This window comes from Hirundo rustica, chromosome 13 (assembly GCF_015227805.2).
Source record: "Hirundo rustica isolate bHirRus1 chromosome 13, bHirRus1.pri.v3, whole genome shotgun sequence".
Taxonomy (NCBI): Eukaryota; Metazoa; Chordata; class Aves; order Passeriformes; family Hirundinidae; genus Hirundo; species Hirundo rustica.
Window position 1 is genome coordinate 11,182,022 of NC_053462.1, and position 13,427 is coordinate 11,195,448.

A 13,427-nucleotide genomic window follows, 5' to 3' on the forward strand; every position below is an offset into this window, starting at 1 on the left:
CAGTTAAAGAAGCATTTGTGTTGTTGGTTGCATTCGGTAAGAAAATACAAATATGTATCCTTAACAATGTGTTTTAGCCATGGTGTGTAGTAAAATTCCCAGTCCTCTGGACATCACAGCTGAGAGAGTGGAAAAGCTGATGTGTGTTGGAGCAAGAACATTTGATTCTTTGCCACCAGAAACTCAAGAGCTGAAAAGTGGTGAGTAGGTGTTCTCCCATTAACGTGAAGGTTGATGGTGGTGGTCCTGGTGGTTTTGTTTGTCTTTGGATTGTAAAATGTGTGGTAATCTGTATGTAAATTTATAAATATTCCACTTCCAGTAACTTTGTTGATGTTTGTCATTGACATGTCATAGTTTTATGGCCATGCATTTTTCTTCCATTCTATATATTCCTGGGTTTTAGACAGCTTAAGCTGCAGGTGATGTAAAGTCCAGGACTCTGAAACTGAGAGTTCAAGAATACAAGGCTTTTAGTTCTGGACAGTAGAAATGGTTATGTAATTGAGAATTGAATATTTTGCTAACTTGTGTATTAAAATCATTAATTTTTTGCCAGCAGTGGTTTGAATTTGGATTTAATTTTTGCAAGTGTATTGATTAGCTTTTATTAATTAATTATTAATTGTAGCACAGTGTTTTGAGGAGAGCTTAAAGAAATCGTAAGAGGATGAGACACCAAATGTCAATTAAAAATGAGATGTGAGCATTAAATTGACAGGCTGTTAGAAATTGTTTCCTCGGGGTAACAAAACCGGCTTTTCATCCTTTATTAAAATTTTAAAACATGGTATTCTCCAGACAGTATTCAACACTGTAGTAGTGTAAGTTAATTGGAAGAAGTTTGCCTCTGTAAACTTGAATCTTACTGTTCTTGGTTATGAAGAAGTAGTGGACTTCAACATTTAGTGAGTATTTTGCTAATTTTTAGTAGTAGTCTTGTGCTTTTGTTTGCCTTAGCTCTGTGGTCTTTTTACATTTCAAATAAAAGGGAGAAGTGTAGGAGAAGATGATTCAGTTTCTATGTTAGAAGTTTTGAATGATATTGACTGGTTTGAATTTCATGTGTTTCAAGTTGGATAAAAAAACGGTTTATGGGAATTTCCTAAGTATCAAATGAGTTTTGTGTGAATCTCATCTTTTGAGGAATATCTGTTCTTGCAGTGAAGTTATTAGGATTTTATGAGCATCTGGGCATTTGTAGGACTTTTTTCATTTCAGTCTAAAGGAGGAGTAGAATACTTAGAGGTACTGAATAAATAGTGTTCAGTTGTAATCCTGTGCTGCTCTCTGGTTTCCATTGTGATCTAAATCAGCCTGTAAACTCGAGTTGTTTAATTGGGGTATGTATACTTTTTTATCAAGAGTTCTGTTTTTGAGGTCTTGCTCATTTTGCTGCGAAATACGCTTGAAAATATAGGCAGTGTTATCAAATGATTAGGCCAGAGAAATGTTCTACTTTTTCCTGTTGGTTTGTCCTTATCATATTATCTATTGGAACTGGAAATAAACAGTAAAGTCTACAAAATTAATGTAAAGTCATAGCTCTGTCCATACTTATGGGGAAAAAAAAAGTTAAAATAACTTCAATTTATGGGTTTTTTTCAGCTTTTATGAAATGCAGTAGTGAAGGAACAGCCCCAGTTATTGTGTTTGTTTCCAAAATGTTTCCTGTTGATGCAAAGGCATTGCCACAGAATAAACCAAGGTAAGAAAATACAACATTTTACTCTCTGATCTGTGTTAGTCACTTTGGGGCAGGGGCAGGGAAGAGGGATTATATTGAAGGCATAGGTAAGTTGGTTTAGACTTGAGAAAATAATTAATGAACTCTTGAAATATGCAGTAAAGATTTTCTGAATGAGTTCAGGAGATGATTTGTTTAATCATAGTAGTTTTAGAAGATACAGCAGATGTGTTGGACAATAGTTCTGTTGTCCAAAGGTATCATCCTAAAGCACGCAGTGTAAGCAGTGTCAGGATGTCTGGTGGAAATGACGGGGTTGTCAGACTTCCTTGGGTTTTCAGCCAGGTTGTGTTGGCGTGATCATAGCAGCTTGTGTTTGTACCAAGGAACACTTCCCATCAAACTGAGCATAGCAGCTCAGAGATCCTCCTGTCCATTGCAACAGCAAAATAAAATGGGTTGATTAAAGTAGTCCAGATCTTGACTGACTTTTTACAGTGACCTGAAGGGCATTAATGCACTTCCAAAGATTTTTTCTGGGAGGTTTTCTTTGATGAGTAGGTCCTTCTAGATCTCATTTTCCTGGCACACTTAAGTGTACTACTTTAACCACCAGCTTTTTCTGCAGAAGAAATATTCTTTTCTGATGAGTTTACAAGAATGAGGTGCATCTTGACCTTTCATCCATCCAAGCCTCTGGAGCATTTTCAGTAGGCAGCTTCTATGTTAACTGGCCATTTTACGGTTTGGGGGGGATTGTCACTTTGTGATTTGTCACATTGTTCAGCAAAGTAATACAGAAAATGGTAATTTCCCTGCCAAATTAGACTGTATTTAATCTTTGTGTAAAAACCAGTTCTGCTACTCTAATCATGTTTGAAAGCTTTGCTACTGCCTTAGCTTTTTCTCTCACTTGCTAGATTTATTTCCATTTTTTTCTTACCAAGGTAATGTACTAGAAATCTTCTGCCAGGAATCTTCCTCGCCCAGTTTGCACTCAGGGAAAGGATGCACTGTGTGCATGGGCTGTGCAGACACTAGATGGTGCAGTTTTGCTTCGAGTGCTGTCCTGGGTTGTCTCTGGCTCAGGTGTGGCACTGCAGCGCCATTCCTGCTTTGTCTCCTTTCCTGGGGATGGGCTCCAGTTAGCAGAGACAACTGCACTGAGGCCATCACTTTCTGGCTGTTCTGTCACTGATAATGACCTGGTTTTTTTATTTGTTGGGAAGAATTACGAGTCTGAGGTGATGTGTGTGAAATAGGGGCAAAGGTGGCTTTTACATATGCCAGACACAGAAATTTTCATTATTGTAGTTGCTTTCCTTTCTCCCTGTTCATTCAGTGCATTGAAAATTTTAGTGTCTTGCTCTGTAATCTGTGTGAAAAGTATCTCATGCTGGCCTTCATATTTAGTAATTCAATTAGTTACTAATTAGCTAATAATAAAATGAAATAGTGTGTTTTTCTTTGCGAGAATTGGTCATTATTAGTACTGGGCGTTTTTTTCTGATTAGGTAATGTCTAAGATTTGTTTTGAAGTTACAGTTGGCTTCCATTAATTGAAAAACAGCAATAGAGCTGAATGTGTATTTCTCAATACTTGATTTTTAATCAGGGTAAGCAGTTCTTGAAGAAATTGGAAAAGGAGGTTAGTTCTAATGAAGGAAAGCAATCTCCATGAAACAAAATCCTAAGTGTTCTAAAAACACAGAATTGTGTACCTGTGGGTCTTGAGCATATTTTTAATTGTATTGGTCATTGTGTGCTATTTACAGTTACTCAGTTAAGATTATGTGTGACAGGATTGAGTGATGGCTGAGTGGAGCATGTGAGATCCAGTATTTAACCTGACATTCCATGAGGGTGCTCCGTAAGAATGTGTGAACATGGGGAGAAGCAGAGAATATCTACACTATGTCTATTACCAATTGTTTCATATTTTCCTACTGAAGAACATTGACCATGTTGTGTGTTTCACTTACATGTTAATTTTGGGGAGCCATAACTGTGCTCTTGTGTGTCTTGATGTTTGACTGCTGGGCTGACCTAAGGTTATTTGCATCCCTTGGGAGTGGGGAGGGACTGATTGTAAGCTTATTAAAGCCTGTGAAAAAATCAAAGAGTTTTCTCCAGATTTTTTTTTTTTTGCAAGATTTGTCTTCTACTTCCAGAGGGAAAATGTAGATCTGTGCTAATATCTTTTTTCCTTTTGTGAGGTAGTACCGGGTAAGGTTACCTTTCCCTAACTTTGTTAGAGGATTCAAACTGACTTTGTCATTTTTTAATAGTTTCATTTCTGCCATCTGCTTGTAATACTTACTAAGCATAAATTGGGAAAAGCAAAAAGCTCTTCGAAGTCCAGGGTGTACAGTAAATTATAACAAAGGATGGATTTTTAATTAAAACAACCTCCTTTGAGACTGCTGTTGGCAACTAATATCTCCTTGAAGGTCACTTTAAAATTAATAGATTCTATGCTAAAGCTGGTATGATTTTGCTTTTACTGTTTAAATAGCAGAATACACGGGAAAATTGTTCATTGTCAAGTTAAAGCAGGTTGTCAGCTTGTATTTATCTTTTCTTGGAAAGATTTGAAAATTGACTTTTTGTATGGTACCACTGTCATTAGTCTTTACCAGGTTTTGTAAAGAAATGAGAATTGCACGTGTTTTGTCTTCCAGTTTCTTCTGTCTCATCTTCTGAAATTATTTGCTAATTCCCACCAAGTCAGGCACAAATGTAAATTGTTGGTTAGGCAGAGAAGACAGACAGATTAGGGCCCCTCCTCCACTTGCTTTATGTAATGGTTATTTGGTATGCCTGTGGTTATTTATTCTGTAGTATTTCTGTGTGCAATATTAGGTGTTCATTCAACATGTGCTGTTTCTTTCTCTCATTTCTACTGGTGTGTGACATTGAACCCTAGTCTAAGACAGAGTGCTCAAGTGTAGGTGTGGAAATAAAAGCCAAGCCTGGCATTTAGGTTCAGGGGATATAAATGTATTAGTTTGCTTTTCTTGAGATTCAGAATTCTGTCTTTATATAACCTAGCGTAAAAGAGAAGTGTTTAGTAGTTAATTGCATTTGCTTCCAACTAATTCCTAGGGATATTTAATGTAAAATGTTAAGAAAATATAAACTGAGTATCATATGTTTGTTATGATTAAATCATCTATTCACTTAGTAAAGCTTTATGTGCAAATCTTGCACTCATGTAATGCCACGTGACCATAGGAAGCAAACCCTTTATGTTACCTCAAGTCCATCTTATAATCCTGAATAATGTAAATAAATAAGGTGTACTGAAGAAATTCTATTTCTGTTTTCCAGTGGTAATAAAGAAAAGTCTGTTGAATAGATAGTGCACTAAAATTGTATTTCATTACTGCCTGGGGGGTATAAAACCTATAATACCTCTACTCTTTTCCTCCAGATAATATGAAAGGTTCTTCTTTCTCCTCAGTCAGCCTGACATCAGGACTGGTTTTTTTCTTACGTGTCACCCTGAAATAGACATTTCCCCATACAATTCTGCATGAAATTACAGTGATAGTTGTTTCATTGTTTTGTCCTACAGCTTGTTAGCATGTGTTAAACAAACAGACTGTAGTGTGCTTCATTTGTTTTCTTTCTAATGTTTTATGAAACGTGTATTGGGGAAAAAAGATCCTGTGATTTTTGCCAAATCTTCAGCTGAAATGACACTGATCAAAATGAGAACCTCTATAAAGCTCCGAGCTCTGTAAGAAATTACTGTCTTCTTGCAAGTAAATTAATTTCCATGTTTAAGGCAATATGACTTGCAGCAACTTCAGTGTGATCAGACTCCATCATCTCCTGTTTTCATTAGCAGTTTGTTCTAAATTGTAGTTTGTGCATTAGAAATGAATAGGCCATATATCATCTGAATGGGCTGTCAGATTTACAGCTTTGCATCTGAATTTGGCATCCAGTTGCATAATTAATAAATGTTTTTCAAAAATTAACACCTGTTATGGTTGTCATGAAATAGATTTCAGTAATAGTATACATTTGAATCTGGCTAAGACCTTGGCAACTGATCCAAGAAAGAAATACAGAGTAATGGTTGAAATTTGAATGTCTGTAGTACTGTAGTTTGTGTAATGGTGAGCTTAAGTGAGTAAAGCTTGTAGTGTTGTGGAAGACTTTTGCTTCAAGTTTCTTTTTTCTTTTTTGCACATTCAGCATGTGAGATAACTCAGAGATTGCTCTGTCAGTCTGGAGTGTTTTTCCAGGCAGAGTGTGACAGCTTGGGATTGATACCTTATTTCATTATGTGTCTCTGAATGAATGATAACTGCTATATAATGTAATACAAACAATTGAGTATTCCCTGTTGAAAGAGTCCTGTAAGACTGTTGTATGAAATTTTATGTATGTTGTGATTTGGATAATTTTCAGTTGTTCCTTTTGTGTTAACACATTTATTTCTGCTGTGAATTGTGTACCAGTCCCATTGCAATGGAACTGATAATAAATGATCTTAGAAGATGTACATTAGTTTGTGAATGGGAACTGTTCCATAGACATTAAATATTTCAATCCAGAAATTAATGAGCTTGTAAAGGATTAGGGAGACCACTGGACATACTCTGTGCTGAAATGTATCAAACTGCACTTGACCAAGCTGTCCTTAGGGATGTTGTTGACAGGATTCTTTGAGTGCCAGGTGAGCAGAGCAGCAGCCAATGATTTCACTAGAACTTAATTCTGTAGATCAGAGTCATGAATAGTATTCTCCATAAATTACATGGGTTTAAAGACGTTATAAGAAATTACTCCATCCACACCTTGTGAAGTCAAACATCTGTCCATGAGCTCATGCAGTTTAAACTGGGAAAAGCTGTATGGAGAGAAAGCATTCTCAGAGCTTGAAAACCATTGTTCATGGCATGAGAGATGCATCACAGACATTTGTTGGCAGTACTATTAGTCTTTTGGAAATCAGTTGATGTTTTGACTGTGGTGTTTCCTTTTTAAAATGGTCTGCAGGTTAAAAACATAAACATAACACTTCAACAATCAAAGACAAATTTATCTTTGGCAGTTTTGTTCTGATTATTCACTCTGAATTTTTGAACCGTTTTGGAGTCTGTATTTGATAATGTGAAAGAGCAGAAGAGCTGTCAGAGCTGTTCAGAGGATTGATTGCATGAGGAAGTTTAGTTGTCACTGAGGTTGAACTAAATGTGTTATCCTGGGGGAATGTGGGAATCATAGAAGTAGTCAGCAGGAGTTTGCTTACATTACCTGAAATCTAATGCCTTTAATCAGCGATCTATTAATGTCAATAGCATGTGTATTATACCTTTTCCTGTATTATTATTTCCATAGCATTTGTTTATCACATGTTAGAGCTTAAGATGAGTTGGTGATGATGTGGTCACCCTTCTGTGCCAGCTCCATTGCTTGTGCCATGTTCCCGTGTCTGGGGGCTGTAGCATTCCTCTGGAGTCAGGGAATCTCTCTGCTACAGAATTTTTATTTGCTGGTTTTTGTGTGACTGCATGTTGCCATTTTTTTTCTGCCAGTATTATGAGGCTGTTTTTCCTTTCTAATGGAGTGAAAAAGGGGAAAGGGAGAAGAAGAAGATGGCACAACCTTTCTTTTGGTGTGGGCAGCTCCTGTTCAGAATTGATTTTACTTCTGATTGGTTTTGCTAACTGGAGAAACGGAATAAATCAGGGTATAATTTGAAACTGGTTTTATTGCAGACCCAGTGCCTTATGTGCATTAATCTTGTTCTGTGTTCTGATTGATTGTGTTACAACTCTATATAAGGATTTATTTGACAACATTATCTTTTTGTAGTTTCTAATGATACTACTGAGAGTGACTAATTTTATAGAAATAGATGGTGACAGAAACCAGGATGGAAGTCTAGGTTGTACCCGCTAGTTAAAGTCCCACCTACACTCAAGCTGCTTTTTTTATCAAAATGAGAATGTTATTAAGTGTGTTTATATATATTGCAATTTAGACCATTGCATTCACAATCTTAAGGTACCTTTAATATTTGTGCTTAGGGCTATTTGACACCTAAATACACTGATTCTTTGAAAAATACCATATAAAGTGGAAAAAAGCAAAGAAGCTTTTTTTTTCTTTTACTCTCAGGATTATTTACAAAAATTAAAAGTATTTTTGGGCAGTCAGATGTGTTGGAATGCATCCGTAGTCCCTGTATGTATACTGTGTCATCGTATATAGACTGTGTTTATGACACCCTTGGCAGTCTGATCTGTACTTTCCCTATCAATCTATCTCCTCTAGAAATTTTTGACGTTCCAAACCTTTAAATAACTTTGAACAGCTGCCTTCAGAAAAAAAAAAATAATAAAATTTTCTTTTCCACCATCTGCTTTGCATTTTATATTGTTAAGTCTCACTCTCTTTATCAGTAAAATAAACAGGCCAAGCAGAGATACCATATTTGAAATTTTAGAGATACATATTCTTAATGCTGTCATGACTGTTTAAGAGGCAGTTTTTCCCTTTTTTTAAAAAACACCTAAGTTGCTAAGAAGTTTGAAGTGGTGATTTTGTCTTGCATTCTCCTTTTCTATAACACACAATGTGTCTGTCCCAGATTCTACGTTCTAAAAGGCTATGCTTCAAATTCTGACATCTTATCCTGGAGGCCTCCCTTAGGTAATTTTTAGAGAGATTTTTAACTTATGTTCTGTTTTCTTACTCTTTCAAGTTTCATTTGGGTTCAGGATAAGCAGCTGTTCCAAGTGATTTCTTCAAGTTCTGTGAAGAATTTTGATTAATGAAGTGTCTCATTTTTTAAATTAAGTCTCTGCAGAAGGTGTTATATGCAGAAAACCATCCTGATTACAATATAAATAAAAATCTTCCTGGCAGTGAGTTGGTCTCAGCCATGTAATCTGTTCAAGACTTCCTGCCCCTAATTAATCCAGTTAAGAGCAGAGTAGGTGTCCAGTAACTTTTTCTACTGACTGCACATAAAACCTTTGACCTGTGATTAAAAGGGTTTTTCCACTATTTCAAAGTGTGCAATAGTTGATATGGGAAATTGAGTCCACTTTTTTCTGCTTTTTTTAAGTAGAGATCATATTTAATGGTTCTTCTGTAAACAAAAATGACTCTACTGCTGTAGTGCTTCCTGTGGTTTTCTTCCTCTTATCATTCATTATTGCTGTTGCTGTTCAGGAAATCTTGACCTGTGTTTGTAAAGTGTGGAGGTTGAAGAGGGGAAATGACTTGTCCAAGGCTGTTTGACAAGCTAAAACTACTAATGGGGGAACTTTTTTTTTAATGCTGTGTGCTTGATGCAGTTGATTGAAAAAATCTTAAACCATCTTAACACTAAGGACTGTTGTGTTTCTATCTGCCATGTGAGCAAATGCAGGACAAATCGTGTAGGTGAGGTTTTGCTGTGGGATTTTGTTTACCTTCTTCAGCTGAAGTCAAGTTGTGTTGTAGAAATGCATGTTTTATGATAGAAAGACTTCTGTTCCTTCTCTAGAGTTAGAACTTGATTAAGAGTACTAATATAATATAAAAAATACATTGGTTCTTATTTTGAAAAATTTATTAAAGCTGGAAAACAATATATATGTCCATAGGTCCCAGAGCAAAAAAAAAAAAAAAAAAAAAGACAAAACCAACATTAAAAGCATTCTGATTCCGTTAAAAAAATTATGTCTACATAACTTAATTATTTCTTTTGCTTTTACGTTACAGCACTGAAGATTAATGTGGGCACATAACAGCACATTACTTGGGAATTTGTTGATACTGAAATTAGTAAACAGAATAGATTATTTATAGAAATATCTGTAATGATTAGGTTCCCCTCATTTACATGGGAAATTAGTGGAAACAGAGCAATAACTGAAAAGAGATTACTAGTGTCTGAATTTATTTTCTGTCTTGAAAAACATTAATGTATTTCTAATTAGGGCCAGATTTAAAAATCAAATGGAAAGTTTTGGGCAATGCTGAAAGATTTCATGTATGTGTAATGAATATCACTTTGCTGTTTAAAATGCTTGGACTGACAAACAAGTCTCTATATTGCCTTACATAAGAATGTTGATAATATTCTTTATCTTTTATTGTTTATTGCTCTGAATCATACTTTGAAGCACTTTGCTTTAAGGCAGGGTGTACCAGTGATTAGATGGATGCATCAGACTATTAAAATTATTTTTTGTTGTTGTTGTCAGTTTTAAATCTTTTGCCTTAATGGGCTTATTCACTTTATGAAAGGGAGCTTTAACAAGCAAAGACTTTTCCCTGCATTTGTGCACTTGCTATAAAGATTTCCTTACACTAATGAAGATAACACGAATAATTAAAAATGACAGTATATATCTCTATATATTTGGAAGAAAAATGAAAGTCTAAATATGGTAGAGGAAAAGTTTGGGGACAAAGAGCGTTCTGCATGAGTTTTTACTTGGGTCAAATATAGTATTCTAATTACTGTTACTTAATTTATCTTAAAATACATGACATTACCAAATACTGATGTTTTAAAATACAATGTAGGCCATTAACTCAAGAAGAAATTGCTCATCGGCGTGAACTTGCCAAACGAAGGCATGCAGAAAAACTGGCAGCAAGTCAAGGGAAGGAGCTGCCAGAAAAGCCCCCCAGTGAAAATTCACCTGAAGTATCCGGGAACACTGGTGATCCCAAAGGTGAGTGGTACCTTAATACCTGTTTTTCTAGGAAAATATTTATTAGTAGCATCTTGGCCTTGCCAAGGGGCTCTTTACAGATCCACATAGTTCATCATCCATGTGCCAGTCCAAAGTGCAATGCATGGAAATGAGCAAGGAGTGAGGAGGGATTTGAAAGAAAGCTGGCAGTTCATAAATGGTGAATTAGTGCTACAGATTGATGTTCCTTGGCCTGAGAACGTGCTTGATCTTGGAACTTTGAGTCATTGAAGGGAGATTCAAGGAGATGCTCTGCTAAAAACTGGGTGACTTTCAATGCTAAACAGCCAAAATTGGTACAAAAGCAGGGTGTGAACAACGGGACTGGATTATGGTTAACAGCTGTGGGGGTTGGTCTCTTCTCCCATGTAACAAGTGCTAGGACAAGAGGAAATGTCCTCAGGTTGTGCCAGGGAAGGTTTAGAGGAAAAATTTCTTGACCAGAAGTATAAAGCATTAGAAGGGGCTGCCCAGGGTAGTCATTGAGTCACTGTCCCTGGGGATATTTAAAACATGTTACACTAAAGATCATGGGTTTGTGGTGGACTTGGCAGTGCTGGGTTGGACTTCAGGATCTTAAAGGTCTGTTTTAACTGGAACAACTCTGTGATTCGCCACATGTGACAATATAATTTATTTTTTTTCCTCCAGATGATGAGACAGAAAGTGGTTTTATGCTTAATATATTTTTTCTGACCGGTTAGGTGAAGAGCAGCAGCTCACTGATCAAGAAGACAGTGTGACCTCAAAGGCAGTGAAACAGGAAGCAGACAAGGAGCATTTCATTGCTTTTGCCAGGGTGTTCAGTGGTGTGGTGAAAAGAGGGCAAAAAATCTTTGTTTTAGGACCAAAATATGATCCTGCGGAGTCTTTGCATAAGGTAAGAGGTGACTGTGAGCTGTTGCAATAACTTGGAATTCTTTCGAAACTCTGATGACTTAACTTCTTCCACGTGTCTCCCTCAAAAGAGATAAAAAAGTTGAAGTGAGTAATTCCAAAAAGTATTGAAGTAATTTAAGTAACTGTGCTAATAGCTGATTGTGTCTGTAAACTCATTATGAACCATAACAATTCCAAAACAGTTTTAAATACAGTGTTGTATTAACTAACCATAAATTCAGTATGTGTATATTTTATTAAAAACAGAAAAAAAGTGAACTAAAAAGCAATTCTTTTAGGGAACAGAAAATGCACAATAGTATTGGGGAAAACTGGTATTAAATGCTTTGAGGTTCTGATCAAATAGGTTCATTCCTTTTGAATTTACTTCAAAACATTTGTTTTTTCAGTGATAATGAAAAGTGAGGTAGAAGTAGTACACACCTAAAATTTGCCAAAGAAAGCATTATTTTTTATCTTCTTGGTAACATTCACATGTTTGCCTCTAGTCTGGATTTTTGGGAGTGTATGTTGGTTTCTGACATCTAAGGTTTGAGATGAAAATGCTTTAGATTAGATTTTTTCACTTTGGAATGGAAGGAGGTTTTGTGGAAGAAGTTTTTATCAGAGCTAAGTGATGGATATCCAAATGCTGGTTTTGTGCTCTTTGTAGCTGTCATCCCAGTGCGCTGCCACAGATGATCTGCCAGCAGTTCCTCATATGACGTGCTGCACTTTGGAGAACCTCTACTTACTTATGGGAAGAGAGCTTGAAGATCTTGAGGAAGTACCTGCAGGAAACGTCCTGGGTAAGAACTAGGATTTTATTTTCTGGAGCCTGAATCCTTATGTCGTCCAAAATACACTGAAATTGGTTTGATGTGATTAATAAGTAAGAAAACATAATCCATGAATATTTTTAAGCATGTTGTATGTGCAAAAGAGGAAGGCAGTCTAATTAAATTGGGATTTTTGTACACTTTGAATAGGAGAAAAGTAGGTATTACATTAGCCTGTTATCTTCAGGTTGGATGATTGCCAGGTAAGCATTGCTGCCAGGAATTGCCAAAGGCAGTAGTAAATTCTCATATTTCATAGATTGCAAGGATTATTTATAATATTTTCCCAACAGTGGAAATTCTTTTATGTGACTTTTCTAGTGATGTGGATGAGTGTAGTTTTATTTATGGGTCTGTTTGAACCCTGGTGCTAAAAATTACTTCTTTTATGTCTGTGGCGATTTTTTCACTTTCTCCATGGACAGAGTTTTAAAAGTCAACCTAATCATTGAGTTATGCACTTTTGTGCAATATTCTGAGCTGCTTTGCTTTAGAATGAGTACTGTGTGATTTTTAGACATTTATGGTGCATATATAGAGTAAATGAAAAATAAGTGTACTCTGTAAGGGTTGAAATTTTTAATTTAGGCATCTAACCATGCTTTGTCTGTTTTATCATGGGCCTAGCATTCAGAACATAAGCAGCTGAATTACTTTTATTTGGAGGCTTGAGATTTTAAAATTCTGAATCATATCTTACTGTGGTCTAATTGTAGTTGATCATTTGCAGTGTGAAAAAGTTGAATGTGCCTGAGTGTGTATGGGTAACTGTAAGAGTGTGTGAAAATATATTAAGTATATGATCTGTTTACTTCAAAAAATGATTAAGAGTTGGGAAAAAAATAGAGAAACCCATCCCAAAACACTCTGCAGTAAAAATGAAAGGATGTGGTCTCTCAAGTGCGTAGCAAACAGTAAATAGTCCTGGAGCTGCCTCTAGCAGAGAAAAAACATATTGTGAGGATTTTGTTATGTCTTTAGTGTTAAGAGTTGGACCAAGTTTTAAGAAAGGTTTTTGTAACCGTCAAATTCTACCAGAATTTGTTGGTTGTTTTGTGCTGAAGGCTGCTCTTCAGTGGGGTCTAACTTTTCCATTAAAAAAAAAAAGCCGTTTACTTGAATAATAAAAGTTCTAAGTATTAGAAGAAATATTTAGAAGAATTCATTAGAATTTTAAGATCAGAATTCACAGTCAATCTTAGCCAAACTAGGTTTGGTATTTCATTTTCTATCATCACATCATTGTAAAGTGATCACACAAAGCAAGTCTTCATTTTTACCTGAAACATACAAGCTCAAGTCTGTATG

At 35.9% G+C, this 13,427-nt stretch overlaps 1 protein-coding gene across 1 annotated transcript in view; it reads left to right on the forward strand.

The window, feature by feature from the left end:
• EFL1 (elongation factor like GTPase 1) overlaps positions 1 to 13,427 on the forward strand; it is a 63,978-nt gene that overhangs the window by 7,677 nt on the left and 42,874 nt on the right. Inside the window, exons 11-15 of the mRNA XM_040077587.2 lie at positions 78 to 200; positions 1,609 to 1,708; positions 10,229 to 10,380; positions 11,106 to 11,281; positions 11,954 to 12,089. Of these exons, the coding sequence (XP_039933521.1) occupies positions 78 to 200; positions 1,609 to 1,708; positions 10,229 to 10,380; positions 11,106 to 11,281; positions 11,954 to 12,089 (687 nt within the window). The remainder of the gene's footprint in view (positions 1 to 77; positions 201 to 1,608; positions 1,709 to 10,228; positions 10,381 to 11,105; positions 11,282 to 11,953; positions 12,090 to 13,427) is intronic.